The 27,023-nt window shown below is 34.2% G+C and overlaps 2 protein-coding genes across 7 annotated transcripts in view; one reads left to right on the top strand and one right to left on the bottom strand.

The window, feature by feature from the left end:
- Nucleotides 1-107: 107 nt before the first annotated feature.
- On the bottom strand, nucleotides 108-26,050 carry LOC122573357 (golgin subfamily A member 1). 3 transcript variants are annotated; one of them, XM_043739595.1, is made up of 8 exons: nucleotides 26,028-26,050; nucleotides 8,254-8,647; nucleotides 8,042-8,130; nucleotides 7,792-7,920; nucleotides 5,143-5,670; nucleotides 2,802-3,329; nucleotides 2,501-2,731; nucleotides 108-2,335 (listed from the first exon to the last, which is right to left on the bottom strand). In XM_043739595.1, the coding sequence occupies exons 2-8, from the start codon at nucleotides 8,513-8,515 to the stop codon at nucleotides 2,180-2,182; spliced, it is 1,923 nt and encodes a 640-aa protein (XP_043595530.1). In that variant the 5' UTR covers nucleotides 8,516-8,647; nucleotides 26,028-26,050; the 3' UTR covers nucleotides 108-2,179. The 3 variants fall into 3 exon arrangements, with proteins under 3 accessions (XP_043595530.1, XP_043595528.1, XP_043595529.1); XM_043739593.1 differs by lacking the exon at nucleotides 26,028-26,050 and adding an exon at nucleotides 9,143-9,940; XM_043739594.1 differs by lacking the exon at nucleotides 26,028-26,050 and adding an exon at nucleotides 9,143-9,940 and having other exon boundaries at nucleotides 5,278-5,670.
- LOC122573354 (centrosomin) overlaps nucleotides 10,081-27,023 on the top strand; it is a 39,393-nt gene continuing 22,450 nt past the window's right edge. Inside the window, exons 1-2 of one of the 4 annotated variants that reach the window (XM_043739584.1) lie at nucleotides 10,081-10,145; nucleotides 20,724-20,779. In XM_043739584.1, the coding sequence (XP_043595519.1) occupies nucleotides 10,096-10,145; nucleotides 20,724-20,779 (106 nt within the window). In that variant the 5' untranslated portion in view covers nucleotides 10,081-10,095. Of the gene's footprint in view, nucleotides 10,146-12,640; nucleotides 13,851-18,749; nucleotides 18,797-20,723; nucleotides 20,780-27,023 lie in introns of those variants that run through there. The other 3 variants (XM_043739588.1, XM_043739581.1, XM_043739586.1) reach the window with 3 other exon arrangements.

The following is a 27,023-nucleotide window of genomic DNA, read 5'->3' as shown; positions in this document are numbered from 1 at the left end:
GATAGATTAAAAACAAAATGTGAATATACACGATGATTAAGCATAATATTATATGTAAGCTCAACTTATTCTACTAGCTCCGTCAAAATATGATAGATGTATATAAGTTTGTTAAAAAGAATTGACATTTAATCAAACATAATTTCACTTCCACCACTCTAAACTACTTAAAAGTAATACATAGTTTGTTGTAGTTAGAAGTCTGTATTTGTATACATATATGTTTTAATAGCGCACTACATTGTCCATATACTCGACCAAAGTAATGGTGCAACTAATTATTTTAAATAATATTTATTTTAATGAAATATTAGATTTTTGTTTTTCCGTATGTATAATCTTCGTAGATTTGATACTTAAAATATCGTATAGATGTTCTCGATTCTGAAATATCTGAACAATATTCACGTTAAAATTTGTATAGACGATTAATAAAATTAAATTACGTATTTTACAAAATTTTATCAGTCATCTTATTAACTAATTAATTTGTTTTTTTTAATAATTGTTTAACGATTTGTGAACAAAGACTCTGTTTATATTTTTATATATAGAAAAGTTGCAGTTGTATACAATATCTGATAAATCTAAAAATTAGTATTTCAAAATTATATACGTCGTAAAACTTTCCTGATTTGAATTTCGTTTGGAAATTAAAGTACTTTAAATTACTAGTTTTATTATTTATTAGATATTACCGACTTGTATATTATTAGTCACCATGATATTGATATAGATTGTTGTAAATAAATAATTACACTTTATATAACGTGCGACAATCTGATTTATTCCTTAGTGTCACGTCATATTATTAAAGTATTATCTTCAAAGTTGAGGATAATTTCTTTTACTAATTTAACATTATGTTCGAGATGGAATGTTTTATAATAATATAGCAGTCTGAAAAAAAAGAATTAAAATAGAATCCCGAAAATTTAGCGAATTTATCGGATTAATCTGACGTAGAATATTCAAGTCTAAAGCTTAAATTTACAAAATTTGGTAATAAGTACAAATTTTAATTTCCCGAAATAATTTTCTTACATATTTGTCTACTTAAATAAGATACAATATAATATCAATAGTTTCTATTTATATAATTATAAATTTTATTATTGGTAAAATAATTTCACAAGATGCACAAAATTATTATGTACTATAGACGAAGGTAACAACCATTCGATATAGACATGGGTGAAAAATTAAATAAATCATTTTATTAGATTTTATTAATGAGTCATTTCACTCCGTCTGCTTTAATTATTCATATAGAAACGTCATCTTATTATTTACAAACATGAACATGACACAATTGCAATATTCATATCACAAATAATTATAGCAATTGCAAATAGCTTCGATATTAACGGAGCTAAAACAAGTTTTGCCTAATTTTTATAACCGATCTGCAACCATGTCTAGACGATACTAAATTCCTTTAAAAGATCTAATATTGTTTACATCATATAACGATGACGCAATTATTTCATACTTATACATATAAGTAATTATTTCATACTTATTCATACAAGTCATATTAACTTGCTTCGACTTACATTCATTAAATATGAAATAGATGATAATATACACAATGCGATATAATACTTACATGCAAAATTATCGTATATTCAAAATTCGAATATAACAAAAAATGATAAATGTAGTATCAATTTAATAATAAAGTATCTCGCGTCAGATTTTTGTATATAGAAATAAGCTCAACTATGATTTTTGGATATTAAATATTGCAGAATGATTGTGTATATTCAAGTATTTATGTACGGAAAAAGATGATATTTTATATGTTGCATGTAGTACACATTTTTCACTAATTCATTTTGTAATGTCAGTGTATGACGAATGTCAAAATTCTTCTATATTTGACTTATTTTATCTAAATAATATTTGATGCTACATATTTTAGTGGGCATTTTGGAAGCTAACTATGACCAATATTTGTTCACGCGAATAAATTGTACGCGTATTATAAAGGCTAAATATTTTACAAAATTTATGAAATTTCTAGCTTGTAAACTTTTTCCATTTGTGTCCTCCCTAATTTCTCAAGTATTTATAATCATTTGCGACCGATCATCGACGCGATCCAATTTTTTGATTTTACCCACGAATCTGTGGCCACTTTTATGATATCTATAGAAAGAGAAATTTGTTTCAGCTATCAGCTAGGCGGTATAGCTTTGGCAGTTTGTCCAAAACCTAAATTAGGCCGTGTACCAAACCATGACATTTTCCACTCCAAAGTTTCTTGCAACAACCGTTCTTCTTCAGGTGAAAAATGCAAAAGAGTAGCTACTGCTCTTGTTAAATGAAGAGCCTTAAACAAATGAACAAAATGTAAGTTAGAAAATGGTTGAAAAATTGTAAATATCTCATACATTTCTTTTCATTGTTGTTTAACAAAATTATTTCAGCATACTATTCTTAGTAATTTGTTTTACATATTATGGTTTTGGAATTTTAGGATGTACATTACATTTACCTCGTATTCCCTACTTGTTAGGAACTTTATGAGAACGTGTTTAAGGTATTTAAAGTTAACATCGTCGTCTCTTGTGCTATTGTGCCTGGCAGTGACCGTTTTCGACGAACTGGGCTTGAGAATTGCTGCAGAAGGTTCAACATCGCTATCCAATGATGAAGATGGAACTCTCAACTCTCGTTGAAGGGTCTTTTTCATATCGGTTAGTCGCTGCTGCAAGACTTTGATTGTCTAAAAATATATTCAATAATTAATATTATTCTCTGAAATATATTTTCATCGTTCTATTTTTCAAGTCTACCTTAGTCTTTTCATTTAATTGCTCCTCTAGGTCCATTAAGCTACTTTTAAGTAGTTTTTCATTTCTCTCTATCTTTTTCCTATGTTGTTCTACTTCCTCCAATTCCAACATTTTCTTTTTAGTTTCTTCTAGCGTCGTCATTGCTTGTTCTACTTCTTTACTTTTACTTAGTAAATTGTGCTCTAAGGTTTCTATCCTATTTTGTAACTCAATATTTTCGACTTCCTGCTGTCGATTCTCTTGCTTTACCATTTCTATGTCTTGGGAGACTTGAGCGTTTCTCAATAATACAGTGTCTTTTTCATTTTTTTCTTTCTCTAGGCACACTTTTAATGTTGCTGATGCTGTTCTTTCAGATTCCAGATCTTCCCGTAGACGCGCTACTTCCAAATGCAAGGAAGAATTATTCATCCGTTCACCTTCTAGAGTCAGACGAACATGGGCTAATTCTGAAGTAGCAGTTGAAAGTTTTGCTGTTGCTTCTTCTAAATCTTGTTTCAGCCGGGTTATTTGCTTTGACGATGATTCCTGACAAAAGAAAGCAAACAACAAAACAACGTGAGTGGTATCTAATATTATAATGTTCAAGCGAAATAATTGTAGTTTGGCAATGATTGAATTTATTTAAAATATGCTTCATTATCTACTTCTTCATTACCTACTTCATTATCTACTATCTTTGGTATTTATGGTAAAATGGATTTATCAACAGAATTTATTCAACAAAATTTAACGTTCAAAGTGATAACGTTTTATGAAAAGTGACATCAATAAGAGTAACACAAGTAACAATAACGTAGAAAAGTACAGAGTAATAATGATATTTTCAGAAAAGAATATGATACATAAATCTTATATCTTAACTAAAGTTAAAATTTACAGATTAATAAAAATTAATCAAATTATTTTTAAATTAAACAATATTAGCAAAACAGTATGATGGAAAGCATTATAAAACAAAAAATATTTAATGAAATTTTAAAAATTCAATAGGACATTATTGTATCTTGTCGACTTTGTAACAATTATATTTAAAATGGATAAATCCAAATATAATAAGATGGAGATATTAAATTTATATGAAGAGAGTATATAAAAATGTAAAATATTTATCAATTCATTTTATGTAATAAACAAAATAATGGTCGGAAAGCGCCATTGATTCCGAAGTTCACACCTGCAATAAATTTTAATTTGAGTACATTTGATTAATTAAAAAAGCTTTCTGTTATATCTTCTGCCTTTCTGCAAGATTTTCGATTCTATTTAACCATTCTATCTTCTATTCTATACGAATATGGATACGATACGTTTTCCTTTAATTGTATCAGCTTGGATACGCATTCCTAATATTTACAGCAACGTAAATATAATCGGACTGTGTCGTTGGTGTAGCAAAATATAATATGATTTATTAACCCTGTAAGAAAAAAATCGTGTACACATTTGTGTATATAATAATATATAAAAAGCCGCTTGAAAAAGGGGGATATAAAAATGGGTTAAAAACAAGCACAAAAACGAATGCAATAAACGATATAATTTATTTGTTCTTTCCTTTATTCCACAAATAAAATATACAGAAATGCGATCGTACATAAAAATATTATTGTTGGTACTATCTAATTTTTATGTATAAATACACGCGGAGTGGAAATGTGGAAGTTTTAAAAAGTAGTCTACAATTATTTTTGTTTATTGATACGTGATACTGATGAAATATAATGTACATTATAAATTTTTGCATGCATATAAAAGTAAATAAAAAAATTATAAACAAAAGAGTGTGCTAGTAAATGTACGTAAAATAAATGTTCTGTGCGTTAAGCGTCAAGCATCATAGATATAACATGCAAGTATATAGGCGATATGTAGTTTTCAATTGTAAATTAACAACTTTCGTGTATACACGTTCCAGATGTTTATATTTTTACGCGTCCAGTGTTTTAACACTAATCGTGTAACATCATAAACATTTAGTAATTTATAAAATTATTAAAACAATTATAACAAATCAGAAAATAAACACAACTTTATACGATCACAGTTAATTTAAAAATGAAAGAAATTATTCGAGATGGAAATATCAACTTACTTTTTCAAATATCAACAAAACAGGAATTATAATATATCTATATCATATAGATCTAATATCTATGTTGGAAATTCTATCGTTATACATTCTTTAAAAAATTAAATCTATTATTCAATGCTGTGATCATTTGAAAATTGCCACCTGACAAATAGGGAATGTTCGTTATTTTTTGCATTTCAAACTCTAACAAGACATCCTCTTCGAAACAATCTAGCCCATGCACGACTACATATCGCGGTAACTCACAATTTGTCGTTTAAATTCGTCCACCTCATCATCGACGCTGGCCCGGAGCTCTTTTAGTTCCGTGGCCATCTCGTCGATGTCCTCTGCCATGCGCAAAAGCTTGGCGTCTTTCGTCGCCATGACAACATTGTTCACCTCTATTTCAGCTTCTAGCTGCTTAATCCTTTGCTTCAGTCTTTCACTTTCTTCTTCGACTCGTCTCCTTTCCAAACCTTCTTCACCAGCCTGTCTACTAAGTCTTCCAACTTGTGTCTCCAAGCTAGATATTTTTCCTGACCAACTAGTCTTTATATCGGATAAATGAAGATGAGCTTCTTCTAACTTTCTTTCTAACAGTGCTCTTTCTCTCATAAGATCAGCTATTCTTTCATCCACTGTCACTTGATCATTACTCTCTAATGCGACTCTTTGTTCTAACACAAAAACCTTATCCTTTAGGTGACGTACTTCTTCTTCAGTTTGTGCCAGTTGACAGGATAGCTGAGCTCTCTCACGCTGAGTAGAATGACGTAGTGTCTCCATCTCATCCTGAAAATGGTGATATTATTACCAGGAATGTCTTTTTATATTTATCATTATCACATTTTGCTCTGTAAAGCTTCATTGCAAACCTTACCAAAGCATTGCTCTAATGCATAAAGATGAATAGAATATTATAAATAATCCAAACCTTATAAAGCCAAGAACAAGCGAATGATGAATTTGATGGTTAATGATAATAATGCTGAAAGTGAATAAAATAAAGAAAAAAATTTATGAAGCAAAACTAAATAGTGTTGAATAAATTTTTTGTTCAAAATCTCTTCAAATTGTCCATTAATTGCTATATAACTGGATATGACAAAAATTTAAGTTTATAAGAGACATTTTATTATTTAAAATAATTATTCCACGCTGTTACGAGAGTAACAACATTGGAGTATGAGTACTGCAGTAGAAATAGTCGAGATATTTTAAATTAAATTTTATTATAATAAGATGAAAAATTTTTCTTTACCATTAAACCACTTCCATTAGTTAATACATGCATTTCTCCTATATTATAAAATTTTGCACCAAGAAGAGAATTACATAAAGAGCAACATTGATGTAAGTAAAATCTATAGAAGTTATTTATGTTGCAGAATAATTTATTGCAGAATAGCAGCAAAGCTTTGAAGACGTACCTCTAGCATCAGCGGTAGCAGCAGCGAATTAGCGGAAAATACCGCCTACTCTGATCTCCAATGCTCTCGTTTATCAAAGTTTTCCAATCTTCATGCGTATGTCGTTTTCACAAAACTTTCAGTATCACTTAGGTATTGCTCATGTTCCATAACCAATAAAAGAATATTGTTCTTTCACAATTTGTTTGTACTCAACAAAATGCCTGCTCTTTCCCAAACTAAGTTTAATAAAATGGAAGTACATACTTCCTGTCAAGTATTAAAAGCGCATTCTAAGAGTACAAATAAGAGTTATGGAACATATGCTCATTTGTTTTATTTTAAAATATATTCCAAATATTCTAAATATTCAAATAATTAAGATTCTTGACCAAATGTCACCTGTTCGTCATAGATCGATACTATGTGTCAATACAAAAAATGTGCAGAAAAACATGGCAAAAACGTGACAAAACAAAAAGCTATATATAAAATAAAAAAAGGAGAAAGAAAAGTAGTGGGAGGCTTAAAAACAAAACTAATTTTTAAAAGGAAGCGTGCTTATACCTAAAAAATATGTTTATGGTCATTATTTTTGTAGCAGACCACATGATCGATAATCGGCACTATAAAGGTAAATATTCATTAAAAAAAAACATTATGACAAAAAAAAAGAATTGACTTTCTCATGCAGCTTTATCCCTTCTCATTAAAAAATGTTCAATGTTATAAATGAATTTATAACACAAAATGCAATATATGAAAAGCTACTATTGAAATGTTAATTCATGACAAAATAATATCTAATGTTTACTTTTAAACCAAATTGTTATGAAATTATCTATATAACACTATATATATACACATAACAAATTAATTCATTTGCAATAAGAAATAATTTGCATTTATTAGAAACAATACTATTACAACAAGGACAAATTTAGATTATATCTTATCAATAATACTGTTATATCTTATAAATCAAAAACAAACTTTGTCATTTTATCGAACCAATCATTTCTTTATACTAATTCCTTGAATGTGACAAAGTAAAGCTGTTAGTTTGTAAAATACAATGCTCATCTAATGGAAATAGAATAACTTAAGATTTTTATGGGATTACTTCTTTTTCCTTAAAAGCTACAAACTGCTAGACTCTGCAAAGTTGTGACAAATTTTGTAAGTAAATAAAAAGTAAATGTAAACCTAAAATATTAAATCTAAGATAGTATTTGTAAATGTTCATATATAGCTTAATATTTAACATAGAATATTTTTGTGTGGAAAAAAATTTTTAATATATTTAAAAATAAAAGATTTATATAAATATACTTAAACTCAATTTAAAGTATAGTCCATGTTTACTCACTTAAATGATGTCAATCATCAAAGCAACTTATATTAACACAACTATATTAAATAATTATGTTAACATAATTTTGAAGTTTATAATACATTTCATGTGATAATTAAAATGAAACCAATCATCAGACAATTTACTCACCTGTACATTGTTCAATTCATCTTCGTATCTTCTAAGACGAGAGACTTCACTTTTTAAACTGTCAATTTCTGCAGTGGCTGCTTTTAAATGATGTGATTTTTCTTCTACTTCCTGCTCCTTTGCCAGTAACTAAATTAAAATAAATAAAATAAATATAGAAGTATATAAAGTACTAAACATAGAAGCGTATTAAGCAGAAAATATAAACGATAAAGGTAAGCTTTTAAAGAAAGAAATATATAAAACTTACTAGGTGTTTTATTTTTGCCATTTCTTGAGTTTGAAAACCTTCTAGTTGTTCCGCATCTTCTTGAAAACTATATAATTTTTTCTTGTATTCTGAAACACAATATTAGTTATGAAAATTTAGATACGTATATATAAATTTTATTTGCCACTAAAATTTAGATCGAGCAACATTAATTTTTTTTTTAAATTTGTATCATATAATTACAAATGTACCTTCCGCATCTTTAAGAGCCAATTCCAATGAACGTTTTGAACTTTCTACATGTCTTAATTCCTCTTCTATCTTATTCTTCTCTTTCTCCTGTTTTTCTACTACTTTTTTCCACTCTTTCTCTTTTTCCAAGAACCTTACTTTCCAATCCTCTTCTTTCTTTTCCATTCGTTTTATCAATTCAGCCTCCTTTTTCGCCAATCTTTTCCGCCATTCATCTTCTCTATTTTCAAGTTTTTTAATATCTTTAGCAGAAAGTTGCATATTATCATTTAATTTAAGATCAAAACTAGTATCTTTTTCCAAAGAAGCAGGTGGTAAAGGTGAAGATATATTTTCCTCGCGCGAACCATCTAATGAAATTTGAGATCCACTGATGCTACTTGTGGATCCCGTCTAGAAAAAAAATATCATTCATTGTAATAACTCAATCTATACGTATGATCATAACAATACTTTATATTATATTATAGATAAAAATGTATAAAAGTTATTTTCTACAATTTCATTTGAAACATTTAGTTTGTTATAGATTAATTAAAAACATATAATTTTAAACGGTACAAAAATAGCAAAAGTATCTATAAAGTAATATTTCTAAAATAGCCTAAACTATCAGTAGGTATTCGAACAAATCTTGTGATTATCAAAATTAGATAACAAACATATGAAATATTAATGAATCGTCTGATAAACATATGCGGAATTAATAAGAAACATAAATATTTAACTTAAAATATCGCCAGTACTTTCTCGAAAATTAATGATGATTTAAAGCGACTACTACAAATATAAATCACAATTATAGATCGTTTATAAATAAGTATGCTATGTAGTCGCGTTATCGGTTCCACACTGATAATAAGTTACACATGGTAACAACATGTTTACCTGAGACATATGCCTCGAGTTAATGCCGCGCACATTGCCGGCATTTCTAACGACAGTTGACACGTCACTCCCTATTTCCTCTCGTATTTTATTTTTCAGCGTTGCAAACATGATGCTATAACCTCCAATTAGACGAGCAAAAAATGACAACTAGCACCTGTCAAAGTCGATATTGTGCTGATTCCGTGCCCGTCTACCGGAGCAATGTTAAAGGAAAGAGAGTAAAAATGTAACGTCCCAAGAATTCATTCTTTACTGATCCATCACAACTAGGTTTGATCGAGTCATCCTTAAATAATTTGTATACCCAAGGCCGCAGAAATTTTGCATATATCGAACTATCCGATTAAGTGCAGACGACTGCCATACTGTCCACTACTGTCCAGTCACTCAGTTACTTAAGTAATCACTGGTTTTGAAGCTCGATATTATATATGTAGGTATAGTTAGTGTCCTCTGTTTTAGAAAATTAGCACAAGGTGTACAGCGCGAAATGCAAATGACCAACTCGCACTATTCCACGAACAACGTGAATAACAACAGTTTATAAGAATAATATTACGATACTGAAAAACGAGTGAATACGCGTGTGATTCATCTAAAAGAAAAGCCTAGACGCGTATACTAAATAAATACAACACTTTTTATCTCCTAGTATACAAAGATAATTATATGTACATATAATGTCGTCACTATTTGATTATATGGTGTTTTACTCTCACGCCGTGACTCATAAAATTGTCGTCATACTAGGAACATTTTATTTCTATTTTCATGTTAAACGTAAATGTGTAACATTGGTAGAACTGACGTAGAAAAGTATAGAGCGTGCATTTAGCGCGTACGGTGGAAATATTCAGAATTAGTTTTTAAATTTAACGGTTTGAAAGTGCATGTAGATTCTTGTTTTTTATTTGTTTGTTGCTAATGTGCATCGTGAAATTAAGTAAAAAATGGGAGATTTTATGGATGAAACGGCTGCCACGACAAATTATTTTGATACGTAAGTAAATTTATGGCTTTGCATATTCTTTCAAAGCTGGAGGTCTTTGTTCACAAGTTTGTCACTATTTAATAATGGGCCTATACTGTAATAGTATTGTTTACAACTTGAAGAGAGATTAGTATATTGTTGATGTACTTGAAATAATTTACACAGGTCTAGTAAAACAGTTTATAATAAGTGCAAAATTGAAAAAAAAGGGATTAGAAATAATTTATGTTAATTTTGGTTATTTGTTTGCATTTTATATTTCATCATAATATGTATAGTAATATTTACAAAATCATCAGTACATTCAATAGGGTATAAGTATAGTGGAGAACATTTTTACCGACAAATCTCCGTAAAATACCCTACTCATAAACAAGTCAATAATTTTAAATCATAATAATTTGTTTTTATTATTGTAAATTATTAAACTCATTTTCCCCCCTCGGAAATTCACATTCGCTCTGAATAAATATTAATATATCCAAAAAATGATATGCATGTATGCATAAAGTTTCTTCAGATTAAATTTTAAGGTTAGAAGTGAATACTGAAGTTCGAAGTTAATTAACAATGTTATTATACATGCGTTATTACAAATGATTTTAATTTTATGAAAAGGGCAATGTGCTAAAGCATTATTATGTATGATAATTATGGTATTAGTGTTAATATATAGTATATAGAGATAATGCGTTAAAATTATATTCGTATGTAATTATTTAATAATATTTCATTATATTCCTGTTTATTGTAACGAAAAACATGCATAAGCAGAATGATTACTTTCAAGGTAATTGAAAATACAACATTGTATTACTACTGTAATACTAATTAAATTGTAGAATTTGTATAAAACGAGAAAAATTCTTGTGAGAGGAAACTTTTAAATTTTTATAATTATTAATTAGAAATTTATTTGTCGATGCCTTTCATCGTAAGTATATTTTAGTATGAAGTATATTTTACTTGATTGTTTATATTTTGTTTTATAAACTACACGCAAGAAATGTTAAAACTGCACATTGTAGTAATTCATTTAATGAAAGAAATTCATTTATCTGAAACGTTCTATATTATTTACTGCTTTTTCTAATATACATATATATATATACTATGGTTACTACTTTCCATATTTCTCTGTTTATTTAAACAATGATTATCTCACTACATAGGGATGGAGCTCACTATCTATTTAATGACTCTCAAATCTACTCTGCATTGTTAAAAATTAGAAATACAATTCATTATGCATGTTTATGATTTTAGCTAATTTTAGTAATTATGAAACAAAATGTATCATTTCTCTTTAACGTTAAGGTAGTAATGCCGTTATTTACAAGCGTATATCTGGCTTGCTGATGTATATCTTACATCTTACTTTTCTGTCAAACTATATTATATCGTCACAATTATGTTCTTTGTATGCAGTTGTAAAACGTTCATTTCTGCGACTGCTAATTCTCCGAAACGCATTTATGTTTCAACGAATGTTCCGCACATGGGATGGGTTTTTGTCAAAGAAGGAGAATTATAAAAGACAGATGAAACGAAGGAGGAATACTTAGCACGCATCAGAAATTCATGAAATTTCCGCGATCTAAAAGAATCGTTTCTCCTAACAATTTTTTATAATCGTAATCTTCAATAAATTTTAATACCAAGTTTAAAATAATTGTAAAATTCAATAATTAATTAAATTATTCAGCACCTAAGCTTTCAGTAAATACCTTCAAATATTTAGCGAATGCGTTCTACTTATTAGAATTGACATAGCCTTTATAATTGATAATCTCTTTTTAGTAACAAGTTATAAACAGAGAAATTTCCTGAAACGGTAGTTTATCGGTAATTGTTACATTATATGTGTTAAACGGATTGCATTTTTAAATATTTCAATAGAGTATATAAATACGTAAAATAAAAATGAAATGAAATGAATGAAAAATGAGGACGCGAAGAAATATATAAGAAGAATTTTCAATATGCGGTATAGATTAAATATTCCCTAAAAATACTGTTATATTATACAGACTGTATTTTTTATCTTGAAAATTTGATTTGTTTTTCTGAAGTCATAAAATGTTAATTCTTTGTCATCGTATTTGCAATACAAAAAGAGAGTGCCTCTTATAAAATACATGTATGTATATTAATCTTATAATACACGATCCTGAAAATCCATTATTTTGCATAACCAGCAATTTTATTTATCGACCCCCAATTGAGAGACACTGTGTTTGACCGATGTACGCAGTGTTCCGTCTCTTTACAACCCTGCTTTTCTATCTGTTTTTGTCGTTTCGTTCGGCTCTCCCTCCGTTCCTCGTCTTACTCTTTATCTCTACTCCACCGCTCCACCAGCTCTTTCCGTAGACTCCCTCCGCCGCCGCCCACCGCTAGCCCATTCGGCTCGGGTCCATACGTCGGCCTCCGTTTTGCTCCTCGACCAGCCGCACGAATCTTCCGACCTTAAACCCTCCGTTCGTGCCTCTCCTCGGTCAGAACGTGAGCCGTGTCGCGTCCGTGTCGCATCGACGCCTGCCTGCCCTCAGTTGCGTTCAATCTATCGCTGGAGTAGGTTCAGAGTTGTGATGTCACGTGCGGTATCCAACAGTGTCTTCATTTCGTCGAAAGTACACTCGTTAATCGTTATCTATAAAGGCAACGCCTGACTGAGCCAAGCGTTCGGAAATTCCCCTCAGTATCATCGTTTGGTCGAGAAAACAAATAATCTGCAATCGAAAGTTTCTGAACGTTCGATCAACAGTGGTTTTCGTTGTCGGACACGATGGAAGACGACAGACGACCAGCGAGGAAGCTCTTATTACTATTTTCCAAAAGGACTGTGCTAAAATATAAACTGCTGATTCAGTGACAGGGTGATTTTGTAGTGGTCTCGACGCATGCCAGACTGCGTTATCGTTGTGTTTTTTCTTTTCGTCTTTTGTTTCGATCCTTTCTTGTCTCAGATCGTTCGTATCGAACAGGACTTTACGTTAAACAGATTCGAAACGGCGTTTCGTGGAAAAGGTGTTTAGTGACTAGGAAGTGCATCGGGACACGATAGTGCGAATCATCTGACGCGTCGTCTTGAGCGAGAGTTATCTCTGCATTGATCGATCCAGCAGCATATAGGTCGACCGTGCTAACACAGTTTTAGTCTGGGAATCGAAACTGCGGAAAACAACTTTTTCCAATGTTCATTGGGTCACAAGCCACCGAATTACGCCACGAATAATCGTTGGATTTCGGTATGGCTTTTTAACAAGACCGATGAGAGAGGACTTTTGATGGTGTTGGATCACGTTTGCGCTGATAATGCTTGCTTGAAAACTCTAGTACAGTGACGCTCTGTGCCAAATAAAGGTGCCAAAGAGGCCCATTGAAAGTACAAGTTATCATAGTATTATCACAAAACTATTATCCACGTTGTTATTATCGTTGTTTGTTATTATATTGTTGTGCATAGTTATTACGTACGTTTGTTTTGTATATATATATATATATATATATATATGGTCGCGTGATTTTGTATATGATTCGGTTCGAGGACCATTCTATTCGTACGGGAAGTCATATTTTTCGTGTACAAATGAGGAACAATTACCGCAATATGTTTTTCGCCGGCTACGGATATTCCAATCAACATCAAAACAACTCACCCTCGCCGACCAGATCCAGCGTCTGGGGTAGCGTTTACAGTCCGTTTCGGAAGTAAGTAACCGCTTATTGACCTGGATCCTTTTCCACGGTAATTTACTAACTGCATGATAATTAAACTGCGGATGTTTATGCATTTGCGAGGCATTTGAAGATGTAAAAATGCACAAATTGCGCACAGCATGCAAGAATATATGCAATGACCGATGAAAGAGTTATTTAAACGTTTGTCAGGACAAATTTTTATTTATGCGAGTTTTATCAAACATTTTGGAATTTCATTAACATTATAATGGGACACTGCTGTCGTGATTGTATTCATCGAATTCAAGGTCAATGTGAAGATGCATACACGTACATGTATAGATGTTACAAGATGGTATTCATTGTAATTAGAATCTTTCTTTATATATTTTTGCATATTGCGTACATTTTTCCATATTTATATTTTCCTCTAAATCTTTTTATTTATTTATTTATTTATTTAAATTTTACAATTTGTCCAATAGGACATTTGGTAAAATATTACAGCTGCAAATATAAAAATATAGCATGTGGATGGTTACCCCCAGCGGGACTCCATCTTCCAGGTTGTTTATTGTATTTCTATTGTGAGGTCTGCAGGATGCTTCTTCTTCAGTCTTCTTTCTATTATGGATTTTCCTCTAAATGTATATATACAGCGTTTAGCCAATTTTCAATCAACTTACGGCAATAAACCACCGATACTCGATACTTTTCCCTTTCTTTTCTCTTTCTCATCTTTGTGCGATTAATTTCAATGGAATACGAAGAAATATGTTGCAAGGAGGAACATTTTAAAAATACGCCTGTCAGAGGAAATTCGTTGCTGTATCAAAGCAAATCGAAGCTACATACGTGAAGGATGCCGTCTCCCCTTAGTTTCTTAAAATTAGATTGTTTATCGTGAATATTTTGGGGTAAACCTTAGTCTGTTGGTTTCTCGATGCATGACGGTAGGGTTCGGTTTGACAGCTTCGAATAACAGCATCAAATGTTTCATTGTGAGGAAGGAAAATCAAAGAAACCGCTAAATGCAATTCCTTTCTCCCTGGTGCATCGTTTTAGTTCTCTGAACTTGAAAATCGTTGGCCTCCGACGAAAATATCCGACTGCCGAGATACATATTTTTCGATTATAGTCTGCTGTGTGTGTCCCAATCTACCGTGTAAAATCTTTATTTCATATTTTAAGAGATTCTCGGCAGTAATCATTTCTGAGATTGAGTAGAATTTTCATCGCAACAAATAACATTATAAAAGTTAGTTTCAAAGATAGTTATAAAGAGATACTTAAACGTTTTAAGAGAGCAATCAAAATATGGTTTATTCGTGGTATCATGTTCATCGTATCTAACATCTTCGCGACTTTTACCACACTTTCTCTTTGACTGGCTGCATTTTTTTGCATTTATTAGATCATTGCCTGTTTTAAATGTATTACACGTCCAACGTGTCGTTCTTTATCTCACTTTCGTTTTAATTAACTGCTGTCTTTCTATCTTTCGTATTAAAAATACGTATAATAACAGGATGGTCGAATGTAAAGTACGCTACACGCGATTCAGATATTCTAAATCAGGGACAAACACACAGATTTCCGCGACTTAAGTGGCAAAACACTTAAGTATTACTCTAGAATTATTTCAATTCCTTAAATGAATACATTTGTAACGTGTTTTTGTTATCGAAGAAGCTTATTATACCAGCTTTTTTACTCAGAAATTTTCCATATACAATATCTATTACGATATATAACAAATTTATTGTAACATCTTATTTCAACATTAAGGCATTTACTTTGCCATTGTTAGTTGATCTGAGCTAGGAAAAGTACCGTACAGAGTTTTATATTTGTCCCTCCGGTACGGATATCGCACGAATTATTGTTTCGATTATGAAATGAGTCACAAGTAAACCGTAATGATTAGTGTACTTTGCTGGCTATTTGTATCGTACAAAGTAAAGTATCGCAGACGAATAAACGCCGTTTATTTTGATTAATTATACCGCTGTGTATTGCGATTTATTGCTAGGTGTCTGTAAATGTTTTTTACCATTACCTCGTTTATTAATATGAATGTATAATTATATCGAATTCATCGTAGAATTTTGTTTAAAACGTTATAGATAAATAAATAGGTTCAGAGTAAGAAGGTTAACGATAACCTCATACTTTGAACTTGTACGATTTTTATAAACAGTACAATAAAATTCTACAATGAAATTTATTATAAAATATAATATTAGCAAGAAAGCATAACTCGTCTGATTGTCAGTTGATGCAGCTGTATTCAATTGTGCTTACTGTAGCATCGTTGAATGTTAGATTGTAGGAGGTCAACGCACCTTGCGATTATACGAGTCATTTTCATTATACATATTTACTACTTTGTCCAGACATTATATTTGCACAATAACGTAGATAAATAATAATTCCTTGCACGTTTTCGTCATATTGCGAGATTCCTTTTGATCGTTATCCTTTTAAGTATATATCGATGTAAACTCATCACGGTTAAGCTAGTACTTTTTAACGATGTTAATTCCCTGGTATTACGATACTTTAGTATCACAATGGGCAGCATGTGTTCGATGAGGGACTTTATCTACGTATCTCTTTACTAGAAAACAGAATCATTTTTTCTAAAACTGCTCTATTTTTTCTTCCGACGATATAAATCCATTGCTATCATAGGTCGTGACACAGCGAATATTGCGACACATCGGACTGAATTGCATCAATCTACATACGCGTACATTCGCCAAGTGTCTCATGCGTTCATTAGAGCCTTAACGAACTCTTTCGCCCACCCGACACCCACTCGGTCAGCCATAAGAATACGGCAGCTAGTCTGAATCGCTCTATAAACAATGTTTCCATTCGGCAGGGCCGAGCTAATTGTTTAACTGGGCAAGTTAATGCGTTTAACGATCCGGTAATTGAGCGAACTTTGCACGTCAACGTGAATACACGTTCGTTCTAATATCGTTCAACGGCATAATGCGTGAGATGACAACGCGTTAAAGGCTCGATTTACGGAATTACTTTCAATGGAAACACAAGGTGATCCGTTGGTTATTATTATCTCGAATAATGCCGTGTTAGATATTTAGCATTCTTTAAAGAAATTTATCCATTGCTACGCGATAGGATAAAGCGAGTACAATAATAAAGGCCAGATTTTCCATACGCCAGAAAGTTCTATCGTAAAAGCAATTACAGCTCAAGCTGCATACATACTGCTCTCTTTCGGTCCATGCCACCATATCTGCTCACCAGTATTGATTACTTACACAACCAGCCTCCATCTTGCCAGATGACGACAACTGTGTGGGGTCGTTTCATAAAATCGTTTTCCTCTTTATCAACGTCTTTCCAAGCTGGCTTATCACGCAGGTGACATACACCAAACATGTACCGATGGAAGTTAGTATCGTCAGTTGTTGAATCTTTTGATCAATCGTTGTAAAGAGGAAGTTCGTTGCAAGGAATTGTCTACCGATTCTGTACAAATATACATTTTCTAAGCAACAAGCGCGATCGATTATACTTTAGTTCGTTAATTTCAAAATCAATTTTATTTTAATAGAAAATTCGCGAGGAGCGTTCATAAAGCGAAACGGTTTCTTTTATGTTTCTGTTCCTATCAAATTATTAACACTCGTTAATTAATTAAGATATTCGTACAAATGATTTTATAGAAATTAAAGTAAGCAAATTTTGGCAGTGCTATTTACAATTTGCAATTGCGATAATTATTGTTATTTACGAGATATCGCGCAAAGGAACGTTTATTTATAAACTGTTTTATATTAGATCGACGTGTTTGTGATTGATTTTTATGCATGAAACGCGACAATAACTGCATGTTACGAAATGCGTTATGAATTATGTAACGAATCTCTATTGCGACCAATTGTAGTTTTACGAACGACGTAGATAATCGACGACGATCGAACGATGTGCTTGCAATCTGCGTTTGCAACTAATTAATTCTTACACCGAAAATCCAGTTTTACTACCTAGTGAAAGTAGAACAGCTTTATTTTATAATGAATATTATTCTGACTAGAGCGCGACTATACAAATTTATTATGCGAAATACTAACAAAAATTTACAGGTAAAACGTAGCAATAAGATGCAACAAGTATTTTAAATTCGGAAATTAAACTTATTTCTTATATTGTTTTCGATTCTTCCAGAAATAAAATTCTTTAAATGAGAATCTCTCCTTTAAGTATTTCTTAGAGTTTTAATTTCTAAATATTTAAACAAAAATGAAAAATTAGAACTTGTATAAACAAATATTTGTTTCAGCTAATACTTACAAAGTAAATATGAAGTTAATATATCTCAGTCCTTTAATTACTCGCTAAATATTCCAATATTAATTTTTAAACCACTCGATCTTTCGATCGATCTTTTAAAACTAAACTTGAACAAACATTAAGTGCGATATTCTACGCCGGCATAATTAATAAAATGATCCGCAACCATCAGTGACTCATCGTCTTTAATTCGCTTTTCTTTCCATCCTCTCATCGCGTTTAGCTTAAATCGTTTGTCAGTGCCGAGCGCAAAGGAATAACAACAGCCAAAGCTCTTACTAAACTTATTAGCCGAGAATCGAGAGAACTTTCCATTTTGTTTCAAATTTAGCACCTCCGCTGCCAATTAATAGTCGCGTTTTGTGACTGGTGGCGGATGTCGCGGCTGCGATTCTCGTTACGCAAAGCAACCCTGTCTCGTAAAGTGGCCAATAATAATATCAGCATAGTGTCACCCTTTGGTCCGTTCGCTCCCCTCGTGTTCGTTCCGGGCTGAGCAACTTCTGAGGCGTCTTGAGATTCTGAGAAGTCTGGATCCGGATTAGTTCTACATGGACCTAAGGGGTAGTGCTTAATATATCAGAGTCAGATGTTGGGGTGTTGCCGAAAAAGAGGATGGCCACGGTTACAGGCCTGTGGTTCGCGAGGTAAACGGGATTACGTGCACTGCAAGCTTCTAAATAGACCTCGCTAAAAGAAATGACTGGTTCTCTCCCCCTCGTCTCTTTGTGACTATGGAAAAAGATGAACAACGCTAATGACACGCTGCAGATCTCTGCGTGCAATGTGTCATTTTCAGCTTCAAATGCGTACGTTAATTTGTACCATTAGCGTCGTAGCGTGCAACGTTGTTGTCTTTCTGCAGCGTATTATTTTTAGAAGAGCGAAGTTTATTTCATTGAAATATACATTGTTCGTATTTAATAATTTTTGCCTTTAGCAGAGTATTAAGCCTGACCATGTCAGAAATCGAACTGATCGATTTTTCAATTTTATCACCTAAGTACGCGATTAATTAGTTTGATTTTCGAGAAACCAATCATGTACTGATTTCCACGAGTTCATTTTCTGTGAGTAGATGACATAAATCATGGCCATCTCCCCTCTGTTTTTTTAATTTGTAGAGTCGACAAACGCGACGTCCGAATAGCTCAAATCGTGTCATTTGTTTTTCAACATTTCATTTTCTAATCCATATTTGTCGAGTTGTTTTCATGTAATATATTTTGGATAATGATCAGAGCGCGTCATCGTGAAATCCGCGAATTCTATTTACGTAAAAGCGAAATTAATCAGTTTGGAGGATTCTGAGAGGTTCGTGTATGAAATTAAAATTAAATAGACGGCTTATAAATGTTGAATGAGACTTTGTCTATGAGGGCCGACGCTTAAGACGAATTTCTGAGCGTGAGACGTCCCAGAAGGGAAGCGAGGTCAGATTTTCCAGACTGCACGGTGCGCGCGAATAATAGCGGAACTCTTAGAACTTGTTAAGATCCGTGACAACCCGCTGGAGAGACATTATCCGTTAATTACTCATTTCACATTTCAACACTGGTCAGCAGGAATAGCGTTTGGATGAAATCTAAATTAAACCTTTCTGGAAATTCTGCATTTCCTTACTACTCGTATACCGTAACTCGGTTTGAAGTGGCCCGCAACTATAAATCACTGACATGTCACACATCACGCAAACAGTTTTACATCGAGCTAACCCGCCGTTTCGTTAGAACGAAGAGAATTGCAATCAAAATCTGGGTCGCGTTTAATTATAACGAATCGTTCCTTAAATTCCGCTGGATGTCACATCGCGAATTTTCACACTCTCGAATGTAAATTTTCACTCTCGTTGAAATTAACTGTTTCAATCTCGGACTTTTTCTATTCTTTTAGTTGATTCATTGTTATCATCGATAGAAACTAAAAGGAATCATTTTCTTTTGTCAACTGCGAATATGATTTTCCGTATCGTGGATATTCGGTATCGAAAGTTATTCAGAAAATGATGGAAAAGGAAAATAAAAAGAGGCAACGCACGTTTCAAGTAGTTGAATTTCTAGCCCGTTAAAATTGATGAAATTTTAGCAGGAGATTCTTCGGATGATTGTTATGTCGTCTGATTAATAGTTTATCTATGCGCAAACCTCGTCCTTAGGATCGAATGTTTTACTTTGAACCGATCGTCGCTCTGGAAATAGAACGCAATCTTCATCTTGATCCTTTTTAAAAGTTTCATCTAATTCGGTCTAGTTCGTACAGTCTATTTCGTATGGAATCAGGAGCCACCACGTGCCTCCGCTCCATTTTCGGCCCTATTCCAAAAATAAACTATCTTTAAGCTTCGGTGACGTACTTTCATTATCGTCTCCAGGAGCCGTAAAAGAAACGTTCCTGTTCTTCATTTTGCATTCTCGGCTTTTAAAATAATATTATACACTTCCTTGCGTTACTCTTTTATCAGAAAATATCAATTAACATATATCTATGGAATTAATTTTTAAATTGTATTGCGCGCGTGTACAACATATGAATTAATTGCTGATTAATTGGTGTTCTTTTTCGTGTTTGTTACAGCACAAATATGCCACTGCAGGACATTACGATGAATCAAACTCTGCCGTTGATAAATGGTAAGTAGCAATTTCGAATTTCACATTTAAATGTTAAATTTTTCTTTGATCAGCGTCGAAAAGACCAGTGGAGTCATTTGATTCGTTAAGGAATCAAAAAAGAAAAGGGAAGAAAGTTACTATTTTCATTAAGAAATCTAATTATTCCTAAATTATTACCTTTTAGAGAGAGATAAGTGTCTTTTCTCTGTTTTCTTTAAAATAAGATCATTTATCGGCGAATATCTTCAAAGTGTAACAAAAGTATGTAAATGTATCTATACAATGTAACAGTGTACAAGCTTCGTTAAAAAAGCTTCCTAAGATTGAAGACAAAATAGAGGAATCGTTATTAGTAAGATATTAATCGGATTTCAATTTTATGCATAAAAACGTTTACAAGACATCGAGTGTCGTTACCGTTTGTTGAAACGAGTACGAAACTGAGATAGAAAAATTGGAGCAGCGGAACGGAGTTTAGAAGGAATATTACAGACACGAAACTCTGACACCATCAGCGTCAAGATACTAATAAAAGATGTTAATAAAACTGTTGGTTGGTAAAGAAACGAATGAATACTAGGCGCGAGTAAGAGTACTACGTGAAAACTCCTTATCTAATTTCGCGTTTTTAATAAAACTTGGTAAAATAACGTGATCGTATCTCTAAACGAAGCGAGAAATATTTGTCGTTATCGAGGAAAAGAAATTCCGAAGAACGTACGTTATCGAGATTCAAGAGAATATGTCTTATAGCTGTTAAAAGATAAAAGAATACTGACAAACTGAAACTTGGTGCTCGTAAGATAAACTGTTTCGTATAATACGATGAATATATTTCGATTAATTTTAAAGCGACTAATAAATCGATATATCGACTTTCTTCGTAACGACCACTGATAAGTACATTATTACAAAATTATATACGAGAAATAACATTATTTCTGACATGTAAACTCTTCGTATACGTGTATACGCATATTTTTATATATGTCGGAGAAGCGTTATGATTAGANGCTGGGGTAAGGGCGTGAAAGGAACCTTCGTTGTGATTAGACATTGTCGTTATGCAATAGAGAAGATATTGACTAGAGCAAGTATGATTGTTACAGATATCGACAAGTAACCGTGGTAATTAGATACTCGAGACGCTAATGACAATGATCCTAGGTTCGATAACGAATCCGCGGTCAACGGGATCGTAGATGTATGCTCTCCCAAAATCTAAGTCCGGATCGTGAGGACGGTACTCTGTTCGTTAGTAAAGTCGCAACCAGGAATGAATCTTCGTCTCGATGGTGCCACCGAGGAAAACTATGACGGGTCTGCCCAAGCGCATGAGGTCATCGGATTCGTGGAGCTATGCCTTCGTTCAGAGGGTGAGGGAAATTGACGTTGCTGTTAATTGGTCAATTTCCACGTCGACGGTTGGAAAAGAATGCTAGCCCCCCTTGAGGGAAAAGTTGCTAATGAGGAGCGTCGTTCGAGAGAAGGTATCTATCTTCCCGTAGTTGGGACAAGACTGTTTTCTGTTTGAAGGACTTGTAATTAACTAAATCTTAAGATTTACAACGGGGCCTCAGGCTAGCTGAACGTGCACTGCCGAAACGCGTCGGCATCTGGCGACCATCTTATCTGGCGAATAAGGTCTTTGTTAAACAAACGTTCATCCCTTGACCGCGGCTACGTTGGCGACTGGTTGTCGCCTCGATCCCAAGCTCATTGTCACGGGTCCCAAATAAGTACACTCAGGTTGACTGACAATTGTTTAATTACGGCTACGGTAGAATCTAAATTACATTATTACGGGATTTTTCCAAGGTTCCAAAGGAAGGCTCCGGTGTTCCTTCATCTCCGACATATATAACGGAACTTATTTATCTATAGAAGCAAAGAATACGTATCGGGTTAATAATAAAGCTATAGATATTTTCAAACGTCTCCGTAAATGAAGCGTTAAGATCGGCGATTCAGCGATTAATGACTCGTTAAAATTTTCAAACGTCTATCGATCATCAGGATGGAGCGGATACAATTTTACGGTGCGTGATCAAGGTAGGATATCGTTGCATAAGAGCCGATTACATTTATTACTTATAGTGCCGGATCGGATGAACGCACGATCGCGTACAGATGTCCCTGCAAATTAAGTGATTGCTCGAATGAGAGGTCACCGATATTGGAGTCGACAATGGAACGATCAGTTACCTTCCTGTTTCCCTAGTGAAACTACCTTCATTGGCAATTTCCCTCGAGCAATTGACCCCCTGTCGACATCGGTCATAGTCGATGAACAGCTGATTGTCTCATGGAGAACGATCGTTCGTCCTAAATTCGTGTACGAAAATATACTCGTCGGTTTGAAGATTAATCTCCATTGCCATTTTATTTTACCGTTAGATTACCATTTTGTTGGAATAAATATTAGCGTAGATCGTAAATACCTCTTTGTCCGATCTCGCTTTAATTAGATCTTGCCCGCAAGAATTCAAATTGCATCTATCGCGATGAAAACGGGGCAACGAACCTTGTTCCACTCGGCTACTGCTATTTTACGTCCACGCAGACGCCGCGCCGCGACGCGCGCCGACGAGACGTAATCTCACGTTTACGACAGGGGTGGTCACGCCCGGTGTTTCGAACGCAGTCTCTTAATTCATCCGAGATTCTAACGAAATCTGTTTATTCCCCGAACAATGGCAGAAACTTCGCGTCAAATTCGATCGATGTGCTTCCAAACTCTTCCGTAATCGGTACCGAATGGTAAAGTCGACGAAATACAGGGACGCGCGTATCGTCTTAAAAGACAAAAGAAAGTGTTTAGCACCAGGAACCTGTGGCCAATGGCCAAAAGTTAGCTATATCAGCCCGGTTGCTTTGTGGTATACGCATAAATTTGGCCCTTGGTAAACGAATCTGTGCCAGAACCAACCGACATCTTGGCCCGGTCCTATCCGCGATCTATACGTTTCCGTGATCCGCGATCTATAGATAAAGATCGCACGTGGCCGCACGTTCCATACGCCGCGTTGATTTTCGTTCGCGCGCGAAACATCGGTTCTTCGTTTACAACAGCTGCGGCCAGTCCGCGTTTTAAACGATGCCTCGGACCGACGTGAAATATTCGACGCGATAGATTCGCGGCGATGGGTTCGTGGCATTATAACGAACGTGACGGTCTCTTCGCATCAATGCGAAAAATTTCGATCAAAGCCCATTATGCAGATAAACGAGACAACGTCGCTATGAATGGCATTCCGATTTTCTGCGTATAATCCTTCCTATTGTTCGAATGTTTTTAGCAATTGCAAGAAATCTGATATCACTTGCTGCTCTTACCGAATTGGTAGTCGCGATGTTAAGGTAGTTGTGCTTATTTTAGCATTCGCGTACTAGCCGATTAGGCCCGGTATGTTATATTTCCTATCGTTTAATAGCAATCGTTCGTGTGGCTACAAAAATTTTACACTGCGTAAACGAAATGCGTAGAAATTGATAAAAAAAATTTCGATGTGCAAATATCTTTCACAGCCGCCGTATAGTTCGTTTCAAAGATCGTATACCGATACAATGCGCTCGCAGCGTGGTTGGTAACTTTTCTTCCGAAACAAAGATGTTTGATGCATCCTAGAAAAATGTTTTTCGCGATCTCAAATTACAGGAAGCAGTGATCCATTTATTTCGGTGGGTTCCGCGGCCAGAGAGACAGAGACAGAGAGAAAGAGAAAGAGTAGGAGAAACGTGTCGCGACTCTGTATTTATTTCTGTAACACGTTGCCCTGTGGTCCTGCGGCACGTTATTCGCCACCTTTGCGAACGATTTCCATGTTGAACGACACGATCTCGCTTCTAGATAAAACACCATGCGCATCGCCGTGCATTGTCCAAGTGAACCGGTTGTTTATTTCTCCAGATGGTCGAACTCTCCTATCGTCCAAACTTTCTCCCGATGCTCGGAATGCGAAATTCGCATCGAACACCAAGCTTCAAGCGTTAGACGCGATGGTAGCCAAACTTTCCACTATTTCTGCTCGCGTATTCATTCTTCCTGATTTCTCAAGTCTTTATGTTGCAGGTGTTATTGGATTTAATTGGATAGCTAGGAAGGTTGTTATTAACTTTGGTTATTCGTAGTACTTTGATGGCGAGAAATTTGTTGAATTAGGAGTTTACGGAAATACGCGAAACTGGTAGGAAATACGTTACGTTTATTTTGCGACGAAGAGTTTGCTGAGATCTTAACGTAGAACAGAATATCGAAATTGGGACGACTGTTTTCAATCGGTACGTGTCAGATGGATTATAATATAGATAGATTTGTTCCGATTAAGCTGTGCGTTATCGCTATAGAATTATAAATTAAATATAGCAGACTTTACAGTGTCAAAGAGTTTACCGTACCAAAGTATTAAGTTTTCTCTAATGAAGCGGATAAGTCCAGTTGTAGATAAATTCAATAACGAAATAACTAGCTGCTCGCCCACGGCTTCGATATTTCTTTTTATGATAATTTATGTTTGTTATCATTTAGACGTTGAATTTCGAGAAACGCTCAAACGCGTGTTTATTTATTTCTAATGAGAAGTTTGTTTGCCAAATCCTAAATACCCAGCTTTAGTGGATACACATGGAGATACGCTTATCATTTGGAAGAACAACTGACCCCTTCATCGTCCCTGTGAGAGTTCAATTTCGAAAAACACTGAAACACGTGTTTGTTTGTTTCTAACGAAAAGTTCATATCTCTCGGTAACTATTGTGGTTATCCTTTAAGAAAAATCCATCCCCGTCTTATCGCTTTAGAATTCAATTAATTTTCAAAATTCCCTTTCTTGTCCCACGACCACACGTTATGACAGAAGTGGGCTGTCCAAATTTCACGTTTTTAGGCACAGCGGTTTGAGCCGATCAGTCACTTTTGTATTTTATGCATAAAATAAGAAACGAACGTTGAAAATAAGAAACGAATACCATTTCGTATTAGAAACTAGGGAAAACGAAAGGTGTTTTCGTCGATTTGAAAAGTATTTCGACAATCGCGTAAAGTCGAATAAATCGGTATCGAACAAATTCTCCGTATGTCTATTCAACGATGCATAGATTTTCCAATACAAAAATTCGATTGTCGATAGAAAATTCGTGATAATTTATCACGACAGATGCAAGGTTGTTCAATTTGCCGATAGTATAAAATCGTAATTCATTTAAGTAGCGTTAATCGTCGCACGCAGTTCGGTGAATAATTAAATGACTAACGTGGGATACTTACGTTTCAGTTTGATTGCTCGTTTCGGAACCGCTACCCACCTCCGTGTCATTTTCATTTATACTTTGACACGATTGGGATCGAGCCAGACGCCTACGTGTCTGCGAAAACCTAGTGTCTTTATGAACTAAATGATAACTCAAGCGCTGATGCTATTTTTACGTATTAAGATTAACACACATGGCAGGGACGTTAAACTTTCATTGGATCAGAAATCTGGCAAACAGTACAGCAGAGACGAAAGAAATTTAGAAAATGAAAATCAACATAAACTTGCCGATAGAAACTTGTTCTATCGATCAAGCTTTAATAACCGGGCCGACCCTCGTGAATTCAATCCAATTCTATTTTCCGCTCGATTCAGGCGGCCAAGTCGATTAACAGAATTCGATATCGGTCACAGAAGCCTCCGGTTGACACGAACACAGAAACCGCGACGACACGCGCGTTACCAAAGGTAACATAATATGTAAGTACACGGTGTCGCAATGCCGGTGGCGAGTTCGAGCGACCCGAAATAACCGCGAAGCCCGTTTTGACCTCTTCTGCTCCTAATTTCGTGATCTACGATTAGTAGGCCGATGTTAACCGGCAAAACTACGATTGCGCGAGCTTACGTTCAAGACGATTTCTCGTAACTTTAATTACAGTCAGGTCGAACAGGCACACACCGAAGAGCTGGAGAGTGGCCTGCCAAAATAAAGATAGTTGAAACGTTGCTTCTGGCCTAAATGTGTCATCTATAAATACGCGAGCTCTACGTCCGGCCGACGGAGCCGAGCTTCACAGTCGATATCGTACTGGTACCGATACCTAAATCGCTGAGATTTGCCGATCGATTCCTGGAAACCTGGAATCATGACGCGGCGTATGACGCGGATGCTACCCGGTTGGTGGTTTGCCCGGAGAGAGGTTTTAACGGATGTGCAACTTTGCCGATATTTCTTTAACGTACTCGGCCATTGTCGAATTTCTGTCTCGAATCGATCCCACCGGGTG

This window comes from Bombus pyrosoma, linkage group LG12, assembly GCF_014825855.1.
Source record: "Bombus pyrosoma isolate SC7728 linkage group LG12, ASM1482585v1, whole genome shotgun sequence".
Classification (NCBI taxonomy): domain Eukaryota; kingdom Metazoa; phylum Arthropoda; class Insecta; order Hymenoptera; family Apidae; genus Bombus; species Bombus pyrosoma.
This window is presented reverse-complemented; position numbering and strand designations above follow the sequence as displayed.